The sequence below is a fragment of the Rhinolophus sinicus genome, linkage group LG11 (assembly GCF_036562045.2).
Source record: "Rhinolophus sinicus isolate RSC01 linkage group LG11, ASM3656204v1, whole genome shotgun sequence".
In the NCBI taxonomy this organism is placed as follows: Eukaryota; Metazoa; Chordata; class Mammalia; order Chiroptera; family Rhinolophidae; genus Rhinolophus; species Rhinolophus sinicus.
The window spans coordinates 22,971,891-22,997,582 of NC_133760.1; the positions used below are offsets into that span (position 1 = coordinate 22,971,891).

Sequence of the window (25,692 nt, forward strand, 5' to 3'; positions counted from 1 at the left end):
AGTTTCAGTGTCCAAGAAGGTCCCCGTCCCCACCCTACGAGGACGAGTGTGCCTCAGAGGGCAGTTTGGGGGCTTCTGTTTATTCTCCTGTATGTTGTGGTCATCTCTATCAGCTAACCAGCAGACTCTGGCCCCAAAGAGACACAGGAAAAAGGGAAGAGTCCGGCCTCGCTGCAGAACTCCTAGAGCTGGCTGTCGACACTCGCCTTGGCTTTCCCAAGCTTCGTCGGGAACAAGGGCCTCTTTCAGAGCTGGGGCCTTTTGTTCCTGTTCCCAGGGAGGAGACAATCTGACGCAGGGAGGAGATGCTGAACAAATTTGGTTTGGCCAAAGCCTCAGGGAAGCGGTGCTGTGTCGAGTGTACACACTGGGTGCCCTGCTAGCCCTTCTCTAGTCAACCAATCCATTGGATGGGGCCCATTTTGTCATTTTAAAACCACACAGTCAGCAGCCTCATTATTCAATGACCACAGGTTCATAATGACAAGAGCAGCAGGCATTGTTGAGAACTTGCGATGTCCCAGGCACTGTACTTCATGAGCAATGTCACCATTAAGCCTCATCATAACCCCAGGAAGCAGACACACCACTATCTTTCGGCAACAGACAAGAAAACAAAGGCTTGCAAAGCTTAAGGTCATTGCCAAGATCAGTGCTCAAAGCGGTGGAGCTGGGATTCGAACCCTGTAACTGCACATATACCCCTGGCCACCAATCAACCAAGAAACAGCCAAATGGATTTTTTTTTTTTTTAAGAGAAAGAGAGAAATTTAATAAAGAGAAAAAAAAGAAAACATGTATTTTTCTTAATCACATGCATTACCATCTGAAATTTCTGTGTTCTTTTATGCAAGGGTGTCTCCCTTTCTGGAATGTAGGTCCGTGAGAGGGACCCTCTTTTGGTCATCCCAGAGCCCAGGCCCTGGCCAAGGGCCTGACACACAGGAGACCCCCAGCAAACATCTGCAGTGAGGGAACATGCACAGCCTTATTGATGGGAGTAAAAAGGACCATGTCCGCCCAGCTTCTTAGGGACAGCCTCTTCCTTCCCCAGATGTGAACAAAGACTCAGAATAGGGACAACTCACTATACTACGGCTACTCTGCCCAATGTGTCTGCTGCAGGCTGCAGGCAAAAGGTCTAGCCTAAAAGGACACCAGCTACCCAATGACTTCAATTGTTAATTTCACTCATTCATTCATTCATTCATTCATTCATTCGGCTATTTCTTTATTCACTTAATAAATATTTATTGAGTGCCAACCATCACCAGGTGCTGTGCTGGGCAGCCCCCCAGGACTTAGATGGTCCAGCTAGGGGGCAGATACTAGGGAACAGAATAGGCAAAGCAGGACATGGCAATCAGACGGGGACGCATCCTTCACAAACAAGGGGATGCTTCCAGGAGGTGGTGAATGTTCAGCTGAGTCACAAAGACCAAGTGGCACCTCCGCCCTCTGTCCCAGTGCCTTACACAAAGGTTTTTATATTTCTGAACAAAGATCTATCCCACACTACCAAAGACTGTGAGTATAATCCTGCGTGGAAAGGAAAAACAGCACATGCAAATGAATGTCCTAGAAAAATGTTAAGTATTATCTCCGGGTGTTAGCATTCTGGGAAATTTTCTTTTCTTTTATTTGTGTTGTCTAATTACTCCCAATGTAACAGAGAGAGAGAGAGAGAGGGACATCTTTTAAAAATAAATGTCCACTCCTAGGTATATATCCAAAAGAAGTGAAAGTAGGAACCCTAACAGGTTATTTGCCCCCATACTCATGGCAGCATTAATCACAGAGCCAAAAGATTACTGGAAACAACCAAAGTGTCAATGAACAGATGAAGTGACAAACAAAACATGATCCATCCATACCATGGAATACTATGCAGCCATTAAAAGGAATGAAATTTTGATATATGCTACAACATGTGTGGACCTTGAAAACATCACGCTAAGTGACATAAGCCAGACACAGAAGGGCAGTATTGTATGATTTCACTTACATGACATACCTACAACAGGCAAATTCATAGGGACAGAAAGTAGAACAGAGGTTGCCAGGGGGCGGGAAGGGGGAGCTAGTGTTTAACAGGTACAGAGTTTACTTGTATGTTAGGGATGATGACAAATTTTGGGTATAGACAGTGGTTATAGTAACACATCATGAATGTATTTAATGCCAGTGAATTGTACACCTGCATATGGTTAGAATGACAACTCCTATGTATATTTTACCACCAAAAAAAAAACCACTCAGAATGTTAAATGCCTAAATAAACAAATAAGACTATGTTACCATGTAGTACATAAAGTGAGAAAATCGGAAGCTATACTAGGGGAGGGCTGGTGTCTGGAGCAGTCTCTCTCTCTCTGGGCCTCAGTTTGACCAACTGCAAAATGAAAGAAAGCATCAGCCTAGATGGTCTCAAAAGACCCCGTGGATTCAGCGAGCAGACCTGTTCTTTAGTCTCCTGACATGGAGCTGATTCTAGGAAGATACTACCGTGTTTCCCCAAAATAAGACCTAGTCAGACTATCAGTTCTAATGGGTCTTTTGGAGCAAAAATTAATACAAGACCCGGTCTTATTTTAATATAAGACCGAGTCTTATATAATAATATAATAAGACCCGGTCTTATATTAATTTTTGTTCCAAAAGACGCATTAGAGCTGATGGTCTGGCTAGGACTTGTGTTCAGGGAAACACCATAGCAGGCATATACCTCCAGCTCATGACACCAGCCACTGAGATGCACCTCTTCCAGGTAAACAGGCTGGAAACACCTACTAGAACAGCTCAGGCTCAGCCTGGCCAGTCCTCTCCTCTGAGTGGTCATACCCAAGCCACCCTCCCCTCGGTTTTCTCACCTGTGAAAGAGAGACGGGTAAGAAAGCTACCTTCACTGTAGTCCCCTTCCTTTACATACTGGCCAGGGCTTGCCCTGGAAGGTCACACAGGTGAGGCAGATGGAACCCAAACTTCATCCCAGAGCTGGCAGTCTGGAGAAGGCCACCCTAGCCAGTCACCAGGAGCGTTGGGACAATCCTGACCCCACCTGGAGAAACAGGACTCTCCAGGCCTTTCCTTGTTGTCAGACCAACGCCGACTTGTTTTTCCTTAAGTGGAATCCTACAAGGGTGAGGACATAAAGTTACACCCAGGAAGTCTCTTGAGGTCACAGAAGAAGTGTGGGGCTTAGGATACATCACATGGGCTCGGGTCAGCCTGACCTGGGTGTGAATAGCAGCTCTATGACCTGCAGCTGTGTGACCCTGGAAGCAAGGGGCTGTCCCCAATCCTTTAATACAGGGGATACTACCCAACCCAGGGGATTGCTGTGAGTGAGAGATGAGATACATAAGCACCTAGCACATAGTAGATGCTCAAGAAATGGAGATTCCATTATTTTGCCCAGCCTAGCCTTTGGCAAAGCGTACCCAGCTAGACAGACAACTGACTCAGACCTCTCTACAAAATCTTCAGGGAGGGGAGCGGCCTCCATGCACACAACACACTTTTAAAAACGAATTTGAGAGTCATTTAAAAAAAAAAAAATACACAACCGCATCCCTCCAAACTGCCAAAAGTGGTGGGAGTAATGAAGCAAACAAAAGGGCAAGTTCAACTCCTTTTTTTGGCTGAAGAACATGCAAATGCAAAATTCAGTAGCAAAGAAACCATCCCAGCAAAATTCCATGTCTAAATTTGAAAGGGTCCTATGGAAGCATCTCTCTCTCTCTCTAGTCATTTAAACCATGTTTCATTCCAGGGAAGCGTCAAAGGCAAGGAGGAAACTCATTTATTGGGGTCCCTTTATATGCTACCAACCAAAGAAGACCCTTGGTTTCTTTTAACGATGCTGGTCAGCCTCCTTAAAGCCTTCTGTACCCAGGAGGAAAAAGCACATTAGAATGGTATGCATGCTGCACCTCACAGAGGACCTCCGCTCACTTCAGCTCCATACCACAGACTCAATAAAAACAACCACCTCTCACAGCGCAAAGGAACCATACTTCTGAGTCAATTTCAAGGCGATGAAATACAAAATCCACCACAGCTTATTTGTACATTCTCTGGGCCTATTTTGTTTTCATGCTAGCTAGCCTTTAATCCTTGACCACAAGGGGTTTGTGGTCATCTCTGTCCCAGTTTCACAGGTCAGAGAGGTGAGGTGGCCCAAGGTTGGCCTGCGTTGCTCAGCAGGGCTGAGCGCTGAGCACCACCTGCGACGTCGGCGGGATCGCCCTGTGCTCGAGCACAGTGGGTCTGCAGTGATGCCCTCTCTTATCGAAGAGGGAAGAACTGTTCTAAATCTTAAAACAAACACTTCAGGGGCAAAAAGTGCCAACCTTGAAACTCCAGACTAGGATAAAAGAAAAAATATTTCACTATAACAAAGAAGACTAAACACAGGTCAACAAGTATCAGAAGAGGCTACATGGACAAACCTATTTGCCCAGCCACAGGAGTAGAAATCTGAATAAAAACCTTGATCTTTCATAAGTAACGAAACAGTTTTTAACCATTTATGTCTTTATTTCCATGTAAAGTTCCATTTCCTGCTAGTGAAGTGCCACAGGACTGCCAGGCTGGCTTATAACCCGGGGGTATCCATTAATCAATGCTTAAGAATGCCTGTATTACAGATGCTACATTTTATGAGCCTGTCATCTTACCACTTTGGCAGCAGGAGGGTCCACAGCTTTCATCAAATTTTTAAAAGCAGTGTGTCCCTCCAGAGAAGACTAAGGCACATCCATTCAATAGGGAGGATTCTGTCATTTCAATTGTTTCCGACTGACAGACAGACTCACTGACCATCCGTCCCACTATGAGAATGGAAACGAGACCAGGAATAAAAGAAAAAATATATCACTTCCCAAAGAAAGTCATACGAAGCATAAAACAAGCCAGAATTTAAGTGGACGCGACAGAAGAGTTGATTAAAAAAATAATAATAACAACAATTTCAAAGGCCTCTGAGGAAATAATAGTAACAATACCATTTCATAGGCCTCTGAGAAGGAAGGAGGAAGAAAACCAGCACTACTTGAAACAGGCCTCATCTTCCTGAGGGCACGGAGCTCCCCGAGGGCAGGGTCTCGTCTACACGGCTTCACCACCACATGCCAGGCCTGGATCAACAGATGCTGGATGTGGAATAAACATTCCGTGTCATTTATTCCTCACAACCCAGTGTGGTACAGATTATAATTTTCAGTTTCACAGACTGGGTTCCAAGAAGTCACATGATTTGCCTGAAGTTACAATCAGGAAGAGGGAAAACTGGGATTTAAACCCAGATCCATGCACTGCTTTGCAAAACCCACACCGTACTTTCTTATTTAGATGTCAGACTTTTAACTCAGTCATCTCTCAATAGAAAACCCCCTGGTGTGGAGCAGGCTCACAACCCGTGACTCCCTCGAGGGTCATTTAACTTCTCTGGGTCTCAGGCTGCTCCTAATCCACACAGTGGGAGACACGTTGCAGGCCAACAACAATTGATTCGTAGTGGCTGTCTCCAGACACACTGGGAAGGATTGATTACGCCAGGATCGATTAGCAATGCCTACCAGGGGCGAGGCAATGTGGAGTGGCAGCACATATGTCATATATTTGCCATCCCAGAACTAGATGACCTGCAGGTTCTCTTCCAACTCTAGCTACCTCTGATTCTAATTATAAAAGTTTTAAAGGGGGAGGGGTGGAAAAGGAAAGAACAGACTAACATTTTCCAATACCGGCCATAGCTGAATTCAGCAAAGCCCAAACTGGCCGCCCAGCCAGTCCTACATGCTCCATGCACACAGCACTGCCACATGGGAGGAAATGGAAAACACCAGATCTGCTGCCTGCACACCCAGTAAGACACTCCAATCCAAGCCAGAAGCAGCAAAAGTGTGAGTTTTGTCTGGCTTGGCCTTGGTTGTAAAACACCTCACCAGTGAGCATAGTAAGCTCACAGGGAGCTCCGGTGGGGTTCATTCCCTGGCCAGACCCGTTGCCCATCCTGAGCCTTGGACAGATTAATTCTTGGTAAGCCTCAGTCTCCTCATCCTGGAAGATCTTCACAGGATTGTCACAATAACTAAACACAACAGTGCACCCAAGTTCTCAACACAACAACAGGCCCATAGTAAGTCGTCAAATAAAGGGCCATCATCATCATCATCATTGCTGTCACCACCATGGTCATTTCATCACATCTGTCTTTGAAGGGGGCCTATTTTCAAAAAAGAGTTCAAGTGCAAGAGATTAGTTTCTTTTTCCCATGTTTACAACTACAGCCCATTTGGTTACTATGAACCCTAAAAAGGAAGAGGCTCTGAAAACAATCCCATCCTCCTGAAGCTCCTAGTGTATCAGCCAGGGCCCCGGGAAGAAACAGATGGCAGACATAAAGTGGTGTCATTTGAAGAAATTGTAACAAAAGGACAAACACAGCAAGGTGTGGGCAGAGCACAGTGAAAGCACAAGAGATGGTGTTTCTACCCAGTGTGAGGAACTGTCCCAGTCTGCCTGGGACTGAGAGGTTTGCTGGGACACAGGAACTGAGTGCAAACACTTGGGGAGGTCCTGGGCAAGCCAAGACGGTTGGCCACCCCAGTTCTGCCCTATGTGTTCCTACCCCTAGGCCTGAAGGGACAAGAGGAAGAAGCAGTTCTAGAAGCCTGGGGGTGGGGGGGGCCTTGACACAATAGGAGCTGTGGCTGAGACGCTGCCCACCCACCGCAACCCTGAAGGAAGGAGCCCAGGGTCTGCATCTCCTTCCAGGGTCCGCACTGGCCAAACCAACCTGGACGCTAGAGAGCACAGAAGCCCACTGATGAAGGCCACATGGCCAGGTCCTGGGCACAAAGAAGGGCAGACAAGAATGGAGTGCCAAGCCTCTCTGGGACAACCAGGGAGCCAGACCTCACCTCTCAGAAGGCTCCACAAGGGCCTGGCTGGGACTAAGGACACCCAGTCCTCATCCAATGGGAAGGAAAGGCACCTTCTCCCACTTTGGGATGGGAACGTGGGGCGGGAACCACCGGACTCAAGCTCCATGAAGCCCCCGTCAATGGGTTTCGTTCTCAATATTCAGGGCTCCGAGGAAGAAGGCCCTCTCCTGGCAACAACGTCACCGCCAGCAGAGTGAATGAAACCGAGACGACACACTGAGCTACCCCAAAAGAAGAGGGGCTTCTTGGTCTCTGTCTAAACGGGGTGCTCTGTCATCTCAGACCTAAGTGGGGAATCAAAGGTGGAAAGCCCACTTGAGAGCAGGGGCGGTGGGGAGGGCTATAAAATATACACCGGGGTGCCTCATGGAAGGGCTATGAGTGGTGTCCCCACTGGCATGCCACCATTCAGGCCCTGTGCATGTGTCAGGGACAATATCGTTGAGAAAATAAAAGCAACTTTCAATTCTGTTTTTAAATTATATTTTCCAAGATCAAAATCTTATTTCCCAAGCACTGCTGCTGGAAGCTGAGGTAGAAAACCACGAATAATACCTTCATCCTCCCAGCTGTGGGTTTCTACCTTCCTCTAGTCAGGGACACAGTGGCTGTGCCCGGGGCCGTGGGTCCATTCCAGGTCTGGGTGCCCAAGGGGCCTGGAGTCACCCCCTGCAGTTCTCCCCGACAGAACAGCCCTGAGGTCACCAGACACAGCCAGGGTTTCCAAGAAAACTTAAGCTGCTTTTCTGGTCCTTCACAGACTGTGATGTGTGGGGCCCCGAGACGCCCCAGATAAGTAACCACACAGTCGTCCCTCAGTACCCACAGGGGATTGGTTCCAGGACCACCTCAAGATACCAAAATCCTTGGGTGCTCAAGTCCCTTATATAAAATGGCAAAGCATTTGAATATAATCTAGGTACATCCTCCTGTATACATTAAATTATCTCTAGATTACTAATAATACCTAATACAATGTAAATGCTATGTAAATAGTCGTTATGCTGTATTGCTTAGGGATTAATGACAAGAAAATAAAGTCTGTACAGGTTCGGTACAGACCCAACCATCGTAGGCCTAACTACACACTGCGTATCAGCAACAACCTAACTTTTTTTTGAATATTTTCGATTCACGGTTGGTTGAATCCACAGATGCGGAACCCAGGGATATAGACGGTGGACTACTCAGTCAAAGGCCTGTTCTGACATCGGGTATACCTGGATGAAAAGGGCCCTGCCTTGAAGAAGTTCACAGTCGAGCAGAAAACAGGAATGCAGGGGAGCAGAAGCAGCAGCCATGGTAAAACTGGTGGTGACGGCAGAGTGGGCATTTACTGAACACGGACCCTACGCCTGGCATACCAAGCACTCTCCATGTCTTAGCTCCGCTATCCTTAGGGGGGCCCTGGGAGGTAGCTACTATTATCCCCAGCTTGCAGATGAGGAAACTGAGAGCTGGATCACACCACTGGTTACCCGACCAGTGCTGGAATCTAACAACATGGCGAGCACTCTTGGTCACTTGGTCTGATGATCATGAGTGTCCCCATTAGGGAAGGACTGACCTGGAAGGCAGGGTCTCTAGTACCTCCACCTCTACCCCAGGTTTCAAAGTGGAGGCAAGATGTTTGCTGCTCCCCAGTCTGCAGTGCCAACCCCTTTGAAGCCAGGCTGCCCTGAATGCTGAGCAGGTGTGAACTGCACAAGAGCACACAGCCAGAGACCGTGGGGGCTGAGATCCAGCCAGTACTTGGCTCTCCTGGCTTAGAGGGTGCCCTGCTTACCACTGGGGCATCAGAAGAGCCCCCAGACCTCTGCTCTTTGCAACAGTCTCTGGCCTAAGACCTTTGCCTCTTCACTGCTCCTGCTGGCAGGACCCACACACTCTAGAAGCTTCGTTTTTTTATCTTTTCTGGTGGTGTGGCTCAGATAGCTCCAAAAAGCAGAGGGACCCAATGCACAGCCCTGGGGGGGCTTGAGTCAAGCAGATGAAAGCCTTTCTAGAAGAGCCATGTAAGCTGGGTCGCCTACCACAGCCCACTCTCTCTCCTCACTGCACCCTTTCCCCAAAAACATGCTTTAATTCAGACAGGATGCCAAGAGCAGGTTTCCAAGTCCTTTTCCTCACACCAAAACTTTCTAATGCTAGTTTCTCTCTTTTTTTATTGGCATGACGCAATTCTCCTTTCAACAATCCAGGTCTCTGAAGTCCTGAGTCATCAGGGAAGGCAGGACAGCAGGGGTGCCATCGGAGGGATCCAAGGGAAAGGTATGGGGAGCTCGCTGATGCCCTGGCCGGCAAAACTTCCTCCAGGGGCCCTGCTGGCTCTTGGCCCCGTGCCACGCCAGACACGGGATTAGGGCTCCTGCAGCTCCCACGGAGCTCCTGGTCACTCCTCTGTGCCAGGCTCCAGAGAAGCAGGGTAAGCAGGAATGTTCCCAGCTCTGCCATTGGCCAGCTCGCAGCCAGGGCCACTCTGTCCAGTGGGACGTCTCTGGGCAGGTGGCATGTTAAATGAGCTACCACAGTATTTCTCAACAGAGGATGATGCCCGCCAGACGCGTGGCAATGTCTGCAGACACTATGGATGTTACAACCGAGGGGAACAGAGCACGGACATCGAGTGGGCCAAGGCCAGGGGTGCAGCTCAGCACCCCATGAGGCCCAGGACAATCCCACCACAAAGAATGATCTGGACCCCAATACCCATGTGGCCCAAGTTGAAACCCTTGAGATAATATATGAAAATGGCTTAGCATTTATGAGTAAGACCTAGTCTCTATTCACTGGGCAAACGATCCCATGTATGTCATATGGGCTTGCCTAAGAGAAAAGCACAGATGGCTATCTGCCAAAATGTTCACATGGAGGATTTCTGGGTGGTGGGATTATGGGAGAATTTTTTCCTCCTTTATTTTATAAGATCATCATCATCCCTGTGTGATTATTTTGGTTTCAATTTATAAGTGCGGAGATGAAGAGCTAGTGGAGAAGACAACTGCCACCCAGCTGGGGAAGTGCCACTCTGCAGGACACAAGCCCTCACTGCAGCTGGGGGTCAGGGGAGACTCCAGGAACAGAGGGAAAGAGGTGCTGTGCCAAAGCTCCGGGTGGGGATGGGCCACGCCAGACCCCAGGCGGGGAGGGTGCACGAAGTGGGCTCTGGACGTCAGGCTCACTGTGGTTGACTCATCACAGCCAGCTCTGACAGGCGGCTCCTCAGCATCAGGCCCTCTCAGTCAAGGCAACTGAGGCTCGGAGAGGCCAAGGTCACTACCCCAAGGTCAACAAAGGGCAGGTGAGGAGCAACCTCCACCAAGGCTCTTCTACAGATGGTCTGCAGGGAGTTGGACAAACCCCATAGGGTGAAACACTCTGCTCTGTCCACACCCTCCCCCTTCAGCAAGGCCCTCCAGTCAGCACGCAGCCAGCCCTGGCCACTTGGGGCCTTTCTGCCTCTCTGCTCTTGAGCCCTGTTCACAGGCCACACATAGTTATACTCTGGAGCCAGACAACCTGAGTTCAAGTCCCAGCTCCACCATTACTAGCTGGGTACGTAGTGACCTTTTCTCTCTGGGCCTCAGTTTGCTTATCTGCAAAATGGGACAGTGACAGCAGCACCTCTCAGGGCATCCTGAGAATGACGCGAGCTCACCTACATGAAGGGCGCAGAATAGCAAGAGCCGCGGAAGTGTTAGCTGTTGTTACCACTGTCTTGCTGGTTATCAGTCCTGACTACCCAGGCTCCCATCACAAACCCAGCAAGGAGGCATCATGCTGTGGAGAAGACCTTGGGCTTTGCAGGCAGGTCGTCTGGTTTCCAGCTTTGTAACTTGAAACTCTCGGGGCCTCCATTTCCCCATCTGTAAGCGGGAGCCTCGGGGGGCTGCTGTGAGGTTTAACTGCACCAATATGCCCAGGGGACTCAGCGTGGCTGTTATCCTGCAGTCACCCCACCCCATCCTGATCCGTCTGATCCTGCAGGCTGACCCTGCCTCAGACCCCAAGCCTGGTCGCCACTGGACGGCTCAGATGGTTCGAGCGCTTTCATTTTCCCAGCCCCAAAGCAAGCCTCAGTCACAGGGTCATGAAACACAAACCAACCAGACCAACAGACGGATGGACGTCACAAGTCATTGTTCCCCTTTCTAACGGGGCAGCCCTGACCCTGTCACCCACAGCCGCCAGCCGGAGACCTCACTGCAGACACAAAGCAGAGCGCCACTCCTGCCCTGGGCCTCAGCCCAATGGTGCCACCTTCTCAAGGGCCGCAGGGCCAGATGGGCCTTCCCACCAAGCCTCCAGCAAGGAAAATTCCAGAAAGGGAGGCCGGTGAGCCAGAGCTCACAGCAGAGGTTGCAGGTCTGAGAGTTGGAAAGTACCAGAGGCCTCTGGTGGAAGCCATCAGGAGCTCCAGGCTGGCCGGCTGCGCCCAGAGGTGTCAGGGGGACCGAAGGAGACCAGGAACCCTTGGGCCTGTGTGCAACCTGAGGCTGGCTGTGTGCACCACATGCTGGACACGCATACTGTCTGCCCATACTGTCTCCTTTGGCTTGGAAAAGGGAGTGGTATTACATCGCCAGCTATGGAGGACCAGAAACACGCAGGGTTACAAGGAAGTGGCAGGGAGAGATCTGTGGTCCTTCCTTCCGTCTCCCCCTTTCAACAGGAGGGACCTCCCAACTAGACACCTGCAAGCAGCCTCGTTCGTTCATTCCTTCACTCATTCACCTATTCATTCAGCCAGAGAAATGTCTGCTGAGAGGCAGCCTCAGTGTTCCCATCTGTAAAACGGAGAGAGTAACAGCACCTCAGTGGGCTGTTGTAGAGATCACGGACGTGAGCATGTAGCAGAGCTCCTGGCAAAAGGAACACTCATGAGTGGCTGCAGCAGTGGTCACTACTGTGACTAAAGCCTGGCCATGGTGACTCAGATCCCTGCACTGCCGAAGTTTCCATTCAGGGGCATCCCGAGCTCCCAGCTGGCAGTCGGTCCCCTGTTTCTCTGCATTGTGAGCAGAGCCCACTCAGCTGGAAAGTGCCCTGGTGAATCCAACACTAACCTTCACCCCCACGCATGGCCCCGACTCCGGGAAGCAATCCTGCCTCCATCTTTACCTCCTACATTCTCTTATGGTGCCCACCCCACGGGAAAAATGGCACAGACTATCAAGAACGTGCCCCCGCTGCTCTGGCTTCTCTCCCTCTCCTCACTGCTCCCTCTGCCCATTTCCACCCTTTGCCCCACCCCCATCTCTGCCAATCTCAACCCTACCTCTGTGCATCCAGATGTGTCTCTTCTACAAAGTCCTTCCTGAAACCACCTGTCCCCATGGCAGCACTTCTCCCTCCCTCCAAAGAGCAGACAAGCATAAACCTCTCTGAGGATGTGTGCTTTGCTCTATAGTGTATCAATAATTTGTCGGGTACCCAATTTAATTGTGAGTCTTTGGGGAGCAAAGATTATAACTGACCCTGCAAGTGTCGTACCTGGGAGCACTCATTTGCAAATACAGGGTACCTGGGAGCACCCCCATGCAGACGCAGCGCCTGGGGAACTCCCTTTGTACACACAGTGCCTGGTACTCAGTTCACTACCTAGTACCTGGTGCTTACCCTTCACAAAAATACTTGGCGTTCACTTTCCAACACCAGTTCTCTGAAATCACTTGACAAATTCACAAAGGAACGTCTGCCAAACATTGGCAAACACAAAACTGCTAAGCCCACTGATTCTCAACTAAGATGCTTCTGCAGGAGGCGGAAGTCACTTTATGTATCTCCACAGACGCGCACACACCCATGGACACACACCAGAGCACGGGGCAGACCTGCCTCTGTCTCTGCCTCTGCGCTCCCTCCCAGTCCTCCTGTCTGAGTCTCCACTGCAGCACCCAGAAAGCAGGGATAATAACACCCACCCCACAGGTTTACGTGGACAAGTAAATGAGCACCGTGCCTGGCACACAGCAGGTGGACAATAAATGTCATTGTAATCAGGAACGCATTGTTCCATCCCTTGCAATAGGTTCGCTTACTCTAGTTTATTCCCCACCAGAGAGAAGACTGCAGACTTTCCTGACCTGCCACCAAGCTCAAACCCAAAAGCCAAAAGACACCATGTCATTGGAATTTCTTCTGCTGCTGGTACCTGGAGACCCCCAGACCACTGCGGTGTCCCAGCGGACCTGGGGTAGGAGTCGTCACCATTCCATGGTCTCCTTTCTCCTGGACACAGCTCACCCCACCCCAGCATCGCCTGCACTCAGAGGAGCCACGTGACTGAGCTGTGGCCAAGGGCTCAGCCCATCTCCCTACCCCCCATTCAATGAGGTCCTGGAGGGGGCAGAAACCCCGACTGGACTGTGACATCAGCGAGAAGTAAAGTGTGTTGCATGAAGCCAGCTCAGTATGCGGACTGGTTGTTATAGCAGTTGGCCTGCCCTGACTGCGCCCAGCCGTCTGCACAGAGGGCTCCACTGCCCCGCTGAGCCCCCAGCACAGTGTCCTGGCGATCAGATGCCCCTGGGCTGGCGAGTGAGCCAAAGCCAGAGGCAGTGGGGCCAGGCCTGGGCTTTCCCAGACTGTGTGCTCCCGTTTGCAGCTATGCTGGCCCAGGACACCCAGGAAACTACCACAAGCTCCAGTGTTATCTCCCCTCTCCTGATGACCCCACCTGAGCCAGCCCAGCCCAGCCCAGCCCCAGGGAAGCCCTGGCTGCCCTGACCGGAGAATCCAGCTCTTCTGCTTCCCTCCAAAGCAAGTTTACTCAGCCTAATGTGTTTAGAAGCTTTCTCCATCGTAGCGTTTCTGATAGCAATTTGGAAGGGGAGAGCCAACAACAAAAGAGGACCCTGGAAGGTGCTGGGAGGCCCTTCCTACTGTGAATCCCAGCCCTACTGTTGAGCCATTTGTAAGGGTCTTTGGGCAACAAACTTCCCCTCACCTCTCCCCTCAATGATTACTACCAAGTTTCCCCGAAAATAAGCCCCAGTTAAGATCGTCAGCCAGAGAGACACATTTAGTACATTATGACGATGTTCCAGAAGATGACATGACTGTATTTGAATAAATGTAGATTGTTGTACATGAAAAAGTAAGACATCCCCTGAAATTACGCCCTAATGCGTCTTTTGAAGCAAAAATTAATATAAGACCCGGTCTTATTTTCTGGGAAACACAGTATGTTCTAAATCCTAGGACCCTTGTTATACAGCATGGACAAAGGGAGCTGGTTTTTAAAAGTTTTGCTGGGCTCTGTAATTTAAGTCTCTTAAAGCAGCTAGGTTAAATAAAACACACACACACACACACACACACACCCAAAAATCACTTGAATGGAAACTCCACGGGGCAAGGAGCTGCCTGTATACCCAGCCAGCCCGTGGTGTTCGTAAGTATATTTTTAAATAAATGATAACAGCTCCTGGAAGGCAGGACAATGACAATTGTAGAGCATTTACTCCATGCAGCCACTTTACTCGGTGACTGCTAAGTACGATCCAGCCTCAGGGCCTTTGCATTGGCCATTCTCTCTGCTTGGAATGCTTGCTCCCCAGATATGGCCTCCTTTTCTGACTACCACATGCAAAGCCACCAGGCTTCCCATCTCCAAGCCCCAAACATCCCACCCGCCTGCCTGCTATCTTTACTCCAGGGCCCCTGTCACCGCCAGACAGATTTCATATTTTCTTGCTTAGCAGTTTACTGTCTGTCACCTACCCTACCGATGCAGGCTCCAGGAGGGCTGAAACTGGTTTGCTTTAGTGTCTAGGACAGTGATATTGATCTGTTGAATGAATGAGTGAATAACTGCCATGCCTTACCTTACCTAACCCGAATGTCAGCACTAAAAGGAAGTCCCATAATCCAAATTTTACAGATAAGGACAGAGATTAGGTGACCTGCCCAAGATCACCCACCAGCTAGAAAGCTGTAGGGGCAGGATCCAGGCTCTGACGGCTCCCCTGGGTCTGGCTGTTCTCCATCCACCTCGCTGCATACCCCACATGCTGGTATAAACCCTTTGCACATGACAGGTGTGAAGAAATGTGACTGAACACGGGGACCCATTTCAGCACCAGACATGTTTTCTCTGCAGTCCCCTTTGCCACAATGCACACGGACACCTTCCCCACACACATGCACACACATGCACCTCATCAGCCTGGTACGGCTCTGCTGATGTCAGCGTAGCTTCCTTTCCAATGCACACGGCCTCCCTGGGAGCCCAGCTGAATGCACTGGATGCCTTGTCACCAGAGCCACGAGCAGGGAAAGAGACAGTCTCACTTCCTCCCTTTCTCTACCATGGGCCACGCACTCGGCCTGGCTTCCATCCTGGGGAAGCAGGAAGTCGGGACAAAAATGACGCTCTCACATGGAGCAGGAAGCAGTAATCCTTGGCCGTGCAGACGCCTGTCCTCAGGGAGGAGGTCAGCGTGACTGCTCAGAGACCCCTGCTCACCTGTGTTTAGTTCCCGGCGGGGCCAGGTGGCCAGACCCTCCAAGGGGGCTCCCTAACCAGTGCCATTCAGCCAGACTGATGAAGCATGACTGCAGGCAGCGATGACCCGAGACAGCAATGCCCTTTCCCCCTGAGGTTGGGTCAGCTCGCCCTTGTAAAGCACTCTGAGACTAACGAAGTAGGCAAAAAACATTCAAATTATCAAGACAGAAACAATTCCACTGAATAAAAATGGAAAGCGTCTTGTTCAAAACAGCAAAAGATTAGGACTAACTTGAATGTCCAGCAACCGGGGATGGTCTACCTAAGTTATTATAATACCGCTCTACAGTGGAACGCTACGCAGCAGTGAAAAAGAACAAGGCCACTGTGTATGAACAGATCTAGAATGATCTCCAAAATAAACTGTCAAATGAACAGTAACGGCACAGAACTGTGTGTAAATGCCGGAATGGTCAACAAGGATACACAAGGAATGGGTAACAGAGCTTGACTCTGAGGAAGAGATCTCGGGGCTATGAGGGGATAGAATAAGAGGAAATTGATTCTTTCTTATATGCCTTGTTATACTATCTGAATTTATTTAACATGCACATTACTTTTTCTATTTTAAAAAAACAACTGTGGGTTTTTGTTTTGTTTTGTTTTGTTTTTTTAAAGAAAACAGACTGTGCCCCCTGAGGAATTTTTCTTAAACCGTTCAACAATTTCATTGCCTCCATACATACCAGATCTGCTAAATATCCCTAACTTTCCCAAACTCATTGCTCATCCTGGAAGACTTTTCTCTGGAGACTGCCCATTTTTAAATAGCAATAACCCCTTCCATTCCTGCAGAATTTCATGAAGCTCTCTCAGGGCAATTAGGAAAACATGAATTGGGATACTGGACCCTGGTCACACCCCTACTTTGTGCTGGCCGTCCTACTAGGTGCTAATCTGAATTCTCTCCAATCCTTACAGCAACCTTGTCAATGAGGGAGGACTACTCCACTCTCCAGGAGAAAAAGTACGGCCCAGTGAAGTAAAGCAATTTGCCAAAAGTCACACAGCCAGGAAGTCCTAACTTCAGAATCCAGACCCAGTAGTAAGTGACAGCAAATCCGGAATTTGTTCTGCCCCACAGTGGAGACACCCTAAATCATTAGATTTAATCTCATTTAATCCTTTAATAAAAGGTGTAACTCGACCATCTTAAAGGTCCTTTCTGCCAAAACACCAAGGGGGTACTATCCACATGGATCAAGCCCGGCTGGCGTGGAAAGAGGCTGCCCTACTGTCCCAAGGTTGTCAGCGAGGCAACAGAGACAGCTTTGGTGACTTGGCCACCAGGCTCCCCTAAGCCTTGCTGGACACAGTGCCCCAGAAATGCCCTCCCTCTCCCACTGCCAGGTGAGTCAGCGGGCACCATGCAGAAGCCACCTGTGGGCCATGGAGCCCAAGCCAGCGGCGTACGTCGGCCTCGCCCGCCTCCATCACCAGCTCGGCAGCAAAGCCCAGCCACACCCGAGCAGTGAAACCCTTTCCATCTCTCCTGGAACAATTCTAAACCTGGCCCGAAAGGGCATCTCAGATTGTACCAGGCAAAAGAAAGGCAGTATCAAAACATACTTCCTCCTTAAAACGCATTTATCACAGCCCGGGGAAAGCAGACCACATTTGCTATTTACAGAGAATTTAGATTTTTTTCCTCTTCTCTGTCTCTACACCTGCCCTCCACCACTTCCAATCAGACAAGTTATTCGGGCAACAAATTTGATATATTATAAAATCTTCTTACGTCAAGTGAAATTGAAAAAAAAAACTCCTTATTTGCCAACTGCCATGAAAAACATCACATAAATCAAAGGCGGGAAAAACGGGCAAACCAGGGAGTGGTACATGATACCAAGTGAAAAAAATGAACACACATACATTCGCGTACACACACACACACACACACACACACACACATATTCCCACAAGACTTATGACTACTCTGGAGGACACAAACTTTAATTCACAAGTGGAAACCACACTGTCGAGATAAACTCTCCGCTCAGTACTCGATACCCAGTGGGTGCTTAGTAAGTATAAGGCCAAGTTCAGAAGAAGGCTGCTCTCCCCAAGAACACACTAAAGAAATCCAATGATAATTAAGGTGACTTCTCTTTCTTTCTCCGTGACAAGAAGCCCAGAAACATCTCAATCGGAGCAGCATAGGGGTGAAAATTTATAAACAAGTCACTGATGAATTAAGGCTTGAAAATAAAGAATGCTACTGTCACCTGTGCTCCGATCCCTGTTTGGTCAATGAGTAAAAGACTTTTCGGACTGGATCCAGCATTCTGAGATGCCGTGTGCTACACGCACAAAAATGAGGTTAAAGAAAAGGTAAGCAGCTTTATTTGTACCTCTTCAGTGCAGAGGAAACAGCACACAGACAAAGCCCTCTTCCAGTGGACAAACATGTCTAGCAGGTGATCAAATTCAACCCAAACACAAGAACAGCAAAATGGATTCTGGTCTCGCTGGAATGGGCTGCTTTTGCCGAAGGCCTGGCCATCAGTTACCACAACCACCACCATGAAAGCCCAGGGAGGCCTGGGGACTGAGAAGTCTGGATGCAAAGGGGAATGAGGTGCCTTATCCAGGCCACGGCCTGGGCAGGCAGGCCCTTCCCCCACAAGGTGTGGTCATGTGTACCCCAGGGAAGGGGCGGACGCTTCCCAATCACCCCTCACACGTCAGCCAGGTCCCTGTCGCCTTTGTGTTTCCTTCTTTGTTTATGAGCTTTCCGGATCCAAAGTCTCAATCACAGAGTGCATCAGGCCCGGCGCTGTCACAGGCCACGTAAGGCGCACTGTTGGTTCTGCAAGGATTTAATCAGTAACTGGCTCAGGAGACAGGCACAGGGCAAGCTCCAACCTGACCTCACGGAAGGCAAAGTTTACAGCCAGTTCAGGGGGTGAGGCTGCCAGTCCCGGGGGCCCCAGGCTGAGCCCATCTCAGCAGCAGGGAACCAAGAGAGGTCCACCTGAGGGGTGTACCCAGCAGGAGCTGCGCACCAGGTGGGCCTTCGAGCCGCATATGTTTCCACCCCTGCCTGAGGCAGCTGTGGTCCTGGAAGCCTGGTCTTTATCTCTGACAAGAATGCAGTTAATTGGATCAGTGTAGACAGATTCTGAAGACAGTCTGGGCAAAAGCGTGTATTTGGTTTGTTTACTGGTTTTAATCCAGATCCACCACTCTGACTCTTGTTCCTGAAGCCCACACAATTAACCAGATAATTACCAGATGGTTCTGAGTTGGGCTGTATAGACAGCTTACTATACAGATGATGTACATTTCATGAAAGAATATGAAACATATCGGCAGCTCGAGGCTGGGCCAGGGGATTCTGCAAAGCTACACGGCTGCACAGGGTTTTTTGTTGTAGTGAAATTCAACTGCACCCAAATTCACCTTTGTTTCATTTAGGTTAATATTAATATTTCTCAACAGAGTGCTTGGGCCGCACTATAAAATTCATACAGATTACATAATGCCCTGGCCTCAGGGAAACCCCTCAGGGCTGCTTTGTTTCCCAGGGCCTGGATACCAACCAGGTGTCTCACGATGGGACAAGGTCCCCAGGAGCAGTCCCAACCCCACCTTGCCCTGGAGGCCACTACCACAACTGGGCCTGCCCTTGCACGCCCTCTTCCACGCTCACAGGCCCTGGCATGGAAAGCCATGCACCCCAATGGAGCCCACCACAGCAAGGTTTAAGGACACCCCCTGCTCTGCCCACTGGGCTTGGTGATGGTAAGTGGAGGAAGAAGAGATTATACCAGCTCATTGGACACTTGCTCGGAGTTCCTCCTTCCACATTTCCCAACGCCACAGCAAGTCTCTGCTGAGAAAATCTTGTTTCACGCATAGCCCTCAGTCCCCAGTCCTGAAAAATCACAGCTCCTCTCCAGAAAGGCCCTAGCTACAAAGGTACCACCCTCCTTGGCTGGTGAAGGTGGTGCCAGGCTGCTTAAGAAACCAGCGCACAGCTTCAGTCTTTCCTCCTTTCCTCTCTCTCTCATATATGCTTCTTGAGCAATCAGAGGTAAGTGGAGGGCCTTGAGCCTCCAAAGCTGGCTTCCCCAGCCAGCGGCCAGCAGCAGCAGCAGAGGACACACTCCTGGCTTCTCCCAGGGGAGCACAGGAGCTAGGCTGTCCTTTCCACAAAAGATCTCTGAGCCTCTCAAAACCATTTTCTACCCCCCCCCCACCCTGCATTGTGAGGTATGGCAGAAAAAAAATGATAAAGCCCCCCCCTGAGCCAATGGAAATTTCTAAAACCAGATTTGGGGGCTCCAGGTCCCTGGCATGGAACTGCTAAGGACACTAGTTCTTCCTTGAATCTGACGCTGTGTGCCTGCGAATTTTCTGAGGCTCTCCCTCCATCAAATGAAAAGCCAAACACTGAGGCCTATGGCTCAGGATGGATTGAAGAACATGCAGGAGCCTGAAACTGGGCCTGGGCCACTTCATGGCAACCGGTGAGCCTTCCTGAGAAAGCAGTCTTTGCAGACACTGCACCAACGTGCCCACAGGAAAGAAAAAAATAGGTGTTCTCAGCACGTCGGACCCAAAATTCAGAATAAAAGTCCTCATGTGCTTCAGTGCTCTCAGGAGGGGGGAAGCTGTTTCAAGGAGTATGATTTCTTCTGCTAACTTTTCCCCCTCCCCATTCCTTGGAGCATGTGTCACAGCCTGTGACACACTGCCAAGGCAACATGGATGCCGGGGAAATGTCTACACACGCTACACGTTTGTGACATGCCATGTAAGCGACACCCTGTTTCCTGGCTGGGTTTTCTTGGCACAGGTGTGGGCAGGCGGTGGATTCTGCCCCCCCTCCCACTGTGCTTAGTAAACAGGATCACCGTGGACCCAGGGGGGAATGTGCATTCTGGGGAAGACCTGTCACCTCTCCATAGAGGAAGGAACCACCTCAGCAAGGCTCAGGCCCAAGCAGAGCTGGTGCTTTAAACTGTCCTTGTTTCAAAACACAAAGCATCCTGTTCAGGCTCCTGCCCACCAACCCCCACCCTGGGACCCCACCACAGCTGTTTTACCCCACCTTGCAGATTTGATTTCAGAAACAGATTAATCACTTCTTCCCTCCCTCTCACCCAGCTGACCCAGCCATATATTTTAAAACAATAACAATAACAAAATAAAACCTCCAGCAACAAAACACACATCTACACACTTCAGACAATGCAAGACCAGAGCCCCACAGGACAGCTTCCACACTAGAACTTGACATCCCCCCACCAAGGAGGAGACCGTCCATAACCCCTGCCCCCCACCCCTCCCCTTCCAACCTCCCAATGTGCGAAAGAAATTTTTCAGAAAGGGAAGCACCCAGTTTTGCCTGCCAGCCCGGGCAGGAAAAGAATAAAAGACGGGTAAACCAAAAAAAGGAACTGGCTTCTGGAAATTCTTTGGGTTTTGGGGTTTTGAGGTTGTTAGGTTTTTTTGGTTTGGGTTTTGTTTTTTGTTTTTTGTTGTGTTTTTTTTTTTTTTCTGGCTGTTTTGTTTTCCGCTCCAGCGCAGGTCCAGATGGGCCGCGGGCTTTCGTAAACGGAACCCTCACCACCATCAGGGCCCAGCCCTCGGTCTATCCCACGATCCCATCCGTATAAAACCCAAGCGTTGGGCCCGGGAGGTCCCCAAATGCTCAGCCCGGGGTGGGCCAGATCCTCTCCAGAATTCTAAGGGTCTCCCCGAGGCTCCGGCTGGGCAGAGCTTCGGAGTCACAATCCAGCCCCAAGCCCAGGCCAGGAGGGGGGTCCCGTTCTCGCCACCCCTGGCGCCCACCGGCGCCCCCAGCGCGCAGCAGGCCCGGGGCTCCAGGTGCAGCGGTGGGAGGGGGCGCCTCTCGGGACCCGAGGGGAGACGCGGGGGTTGAGGCGCGCGGCCGCGCGGAGCGACTCACCGTGGCGGACGCCAGGCTGTTGTCGGCCAGCGTTAGGTGGTGCGGCTCCCAGCGCCTCAAGAATTTCGAGGTGAGGATCTTGCTGAGAAAGGTCCGCGGGTGCCGGATGACACAGACCTGGATGTCGCCCTCCTGCAGCAATTTGTACCTCATCCCGTTGCACAGCAGAAGGGCCCGGCGGCAAGGCACAGCGCCCATCTTCGTGCCCTCGGGGGCAGGCACGTCGCCCCCCAGCAGCGGCTTGGTCTCCTCGATCTGCCGGGGGTCGCCGCCGCCGCCCGAGCTGCTGGTCAGATCCATGGCCGGCGGGGCCGGGGGCGGGGAAAGGGGCTGTCCTGGCTGCAGGGCGGCGGGGCCCCCGTTCGGCAGCCCGCACCCCCCCACCGCCCAGGAAGGTGGGGGGGTGTGGGGCTGGGGGCGCCCGCAGGGGAGGGGCCGGGGACGGGCGGCTGGCGCGGCCGGCGCTCGGTCCTTCCTGCGGGGCTCGGCTTCCTCCTAGCTCGTCGGGTGCATGCTCGCGGCGGCCGGACCGGCTCAGCGGGCGGGCGGGGACGCGGGCAGCGCCGAGGGCCAGCGGCGGTGGCGGCGACAGCAAGCGGGGGCCGCGCGGCGGGCGTGTCTCGGCCCCGCCGCCCGATCGTGTGTACAGTACGTGTGTCTGGGCGGCCGTCCGCGGGCGAGTGTGTGGCGGGGGCCGCGGGGGCCGGCTCAGTTGAGAGATTGCAGAAGCCGCTCGGCGCCCGCGCGATTGGTCCCCGCGGGGTCATGTGCCCGCCCCTCTGACGTCAATGGCGGCAACGGCGGCGGCCGCCGCGGCTTCGGCCTCTCGCAGGAGGAGTCGGCCACCGGGCGGGGACGCGAGGGGCAGAGGCGCGGCCGACGGGAGGGGGCCGCCCCTGGGGAGGGGGCTGCGAGGGGTGAGCCCTGGCAGGCCCCCGCCCGACCCCGCCCGGAAAGTGGGTGTGGGCGGGGGCCGCGGGGGCGGGGCGCGTGACGTCACGCCCAGCCGCGCCCCCGCCGGTGCCCAGGCGGGTGCTGAGCCCTTGGACTGAACCTGATACCGGACCAGCCGCTGCCCCTCACCCCACGCTCACCACTTTGGCCAGCCGCGATCAGAAATGTCAGCACCCCAAAACATGTCAACGCGGACAGCCGAGATGCGGCCGTGTGTAAACCGGAGGGACCCAGGCTGGGCTGGACGGCTTGACCTCTGACACCCCGCTCCACAGCTCAGGCTGCCGATCTAGCTTGCCAGATGGGGCCATAAGGCAGGGATGTTTCCTCCAATTGAAAATGTCCCCTCAATGATCCGGATAATGAGCCCACATTGTCCTTTCTCAGCCTGCCAGTCTTTCTGCAGAATCCCTGGCCTTTCACAGAAGTCTGCCAGCCTTGGCCCTTGGGGCCCTCAAGCAGCCTGGGGAAAGGGGACAGGTTCCCTAGCTGCCTCCCCCCTCCTTGTTTTCTGCGCCTGGAGTCTGACCGCTTCTGGAAACCTAGACAACAAAGTCACCCCCTGGGCAGCCCCTCCTCTGTCTACATCCCAGCAGCTCCAGTCTCTTTACCTCTTCCTCAGACCAGGACCTAACCATTCATCTCTGGGTCCCCAGGCGGAACACAAGACAAGAGAATCATACTCGAAGCATCTTTGTGGAAAGGACCACAGTGTCACTCAGGAACTCCAACTCTGCCACCAGGAGCAGGACCTAACACCACCCAACAAGTGCTCAGCTCCTGCACCGGATTTCCACAAGTCCAACTGCTTCTGCAGTTAATACCATCAAAACCCCCAGATTTTTGCTTTTTTTGTTAAGTGAAGGTAGCCTGTAGTGAACACATGAGTGTGTGAGCATGTGTTGAATCATATCATGAATGCTACAGTTTGTCTACAGTGTCCCTGCAGTGGGATTAACCCCTCCCCACTCTCCCAGAACAAACAAGATGGAGGGGCTTCCCTAAGACCCTCTCCCCTGAGCTTGGCAAGGGCTGGGGGCAGGGCCCAACATGTGTTCCTCATGGAATAAGACTCAAACACCCAGGTTGCCCAGGAGTTGGGCAGAACTGTTTACTCCTTATCTGCCCTGCAGGAGGCACAGTTAGGTAAAAAAAAAAAAAAAAAAAAAAAAGGAGGTGGCATATTCAGCATCTCCCCACAATTTGCTGGCATTTCCTTCAAGTTCTAAGCTTATTAGAAAGCACAAATTGTTAACCAAAATATTGCCATGGGGATACAGTTTGGGGAATATAATCAATAATATTGTAAAGATTTTGTAGGGTGTCAGATGAGCACTTGTTTTATTAGGGAGACCACTTCATGGACGGTGATGGAAGATGAATAATATTGAATGTCAACAATCATTTAATGTATATGGTCATGGGATGTGGAGGACAGCACAGGAAATAGAGTCAGTAGAATTGTAATAGCTATATACGATGTCAGAGGGTTGTTGATTGGGGGAGAGGGGTTATCACTTTGTGAGGGGTGTAAATATCTTTTACATTGTTTTGTACACCTGAAACTAATTTAAAAAAAAAATAAAGGAGGAAAAAAATTCTAAGCTTCAATGGCCTTGAGAAAACCATCAAGCAAGAAAGGGACAAACCCACGCCCCCACCCACCTTGTACTGTAGATGTGGGTACTAGGGATGGTTGGGACCAAGACCGCCAGGCCATTAAGGGGTGGGGTTAGGTCAGTTGTTCAAATCTTTATTGGGCTCCTGCTGTGTGGTCACAGGAGTAATTCCTATAATAGCCACCGTATCCTAAGCACTTCCTATGTGCTACAAGGGGTACCTATGAGCACCTTTTCCTTCTCACAGCAACCCTATAACAGCCACCATCACCATCCCTCTTGCAGAGGAGGATGCAGAGAGGCTGAGGACTTGCCCAGGCTCACTTAGCTAGTCAGGATTGGGCCCAGGGATGGAGCTAAGAGTCTAGGATAATAAAGACAATGACCACGCTGTGCTTGGGCTCCAGGAACAGAAAGGGAACATGGCGTGGTGCTGGGGCACGAGGCCTCACTTCAGGAGTGCTTTAGGAATCAGGTAAAGAAGGGTTAAGGTGCTCCTGGGAGGGGGACCTTGGCCTGTGCAGGAAACTGCGTTTGTTTGCCAAGGCACACAAGGTGCTGGGGAATGCAGGGCAGAGTCCTAAGAGATGAAAGTATTGAATTCAATCAGTTAGCTTTAAATAATAATTTTTAAAATTTTAAGTTTGAAGTCAGTGACATAGAGCCCCCAAGACATTGCAAGGAGAAAAATTCCTTGGGGCGGAAACCAGGAGTTCCAGGTTGACAGCAGAGCACTAGCTCAGAGCCTGGACATGGTCAGGGCTCAACAAATAGGCAATGGTTGACCATCAAACTCACCTATTCCCTGGTGCTTCAGAACATGCCAGCCACAAGACCAGGTCAGTAAGTTGGCACACGGTGTTCAGTAGGTGATAGCTGAGGCCCCAGCCTCCCAGATTGGTATGCATGTAACTCACTGCAGAGCCCTCTTGTCTCCCACCATCCCAGGTTCCTGACCTAGAGATGAATCTGAGTCCCATCTATCAGATTCCATCAGAAGTCCCCTCCCTGCAGAACCCCAACCCCTGTAGGAGACACCAGCTTGTCGAGTTTCCATGGATGGATATGCACCCAAGTCACCCTCATTGCCACGGGAATCCAGACTCTCCAAAAAATGGTCCTGGCCTCTTAGAGTTCACCCTCCTGGCATTGAACTTGAGAGGTTTACAGAGCAGCAGAAAGAACACGGAAGTTCATGAATCCTTCACTCTCCTCAAGCTCCCACAGGCCAGTTCATTCAACAAGGTCACCAGAAAAACCTGTTATGTTCTGCATTCTTTGCTCTTGGTCCCTCCTGGTTTGAGTCACATCCCAAAGGACCACATTCTCCTCTCACCTGCTCACTGCATCACTTGAGTTCAGCAACCCACTGTGGCTTCATCCCTGGGCCACAATGGTGGAGAACCTACACTACGTCCGAGTGCAGTGCTGGGAGCTGGGGTTCTAGTGAATAGGTAGTAAACTGCCCTCCTGAGCCCACATCTCATCTCCCAAGTCCCTGAAGTCTCCCCTTCAAAGGGGAAAGACAGATCTGCTGCCCTGGCTGCTGACAAAGGAATTTAATGAACTGCCCAAGTCCCTGGTGGGGGAGGAAGGCATCGGAGAGCATGGCCGGCCCTAGGAGAGGTCCACCTGAGCACCCTCATCCAGCAGCCTTGCCCCTTCCCGCAGACGCGCTGGTAGGTGGGTGTCCTGCTCCTCAAAGTGGTCTCCAGTGGAGATCCTTGCCAGCCTTTGCAC

General features: G+C 51.2%; 1 protein-coding gene across 1 annotated transcript in view; it reads right to left on the minus strand.

Annotated features, from left to right (window-relative positions):
• The window catches only part of CMIP (c-Maf inducing protein), a 233,705-nt gene extending 211,639 nt beyond the window's left edge, over positions 1 to 22,066 (minus strand). Inside the window, exon 1 of the mRNA XM_019743707.2 lies at positions 21,380 to 22,066. Within this exon, the coding sequence (XP_019599266.1) occupies positions 21,380 to 21,679 (300 nt within the window). The 5' untranslated portion in view covers positions 21,680 to 22,066. The remainder of the gene's footprint in view (positions 1 to 21,379) is intronic.
• Between the last annotated feature and the right edge of the window lie 3,626 nt (positions 22,067 to 25,692).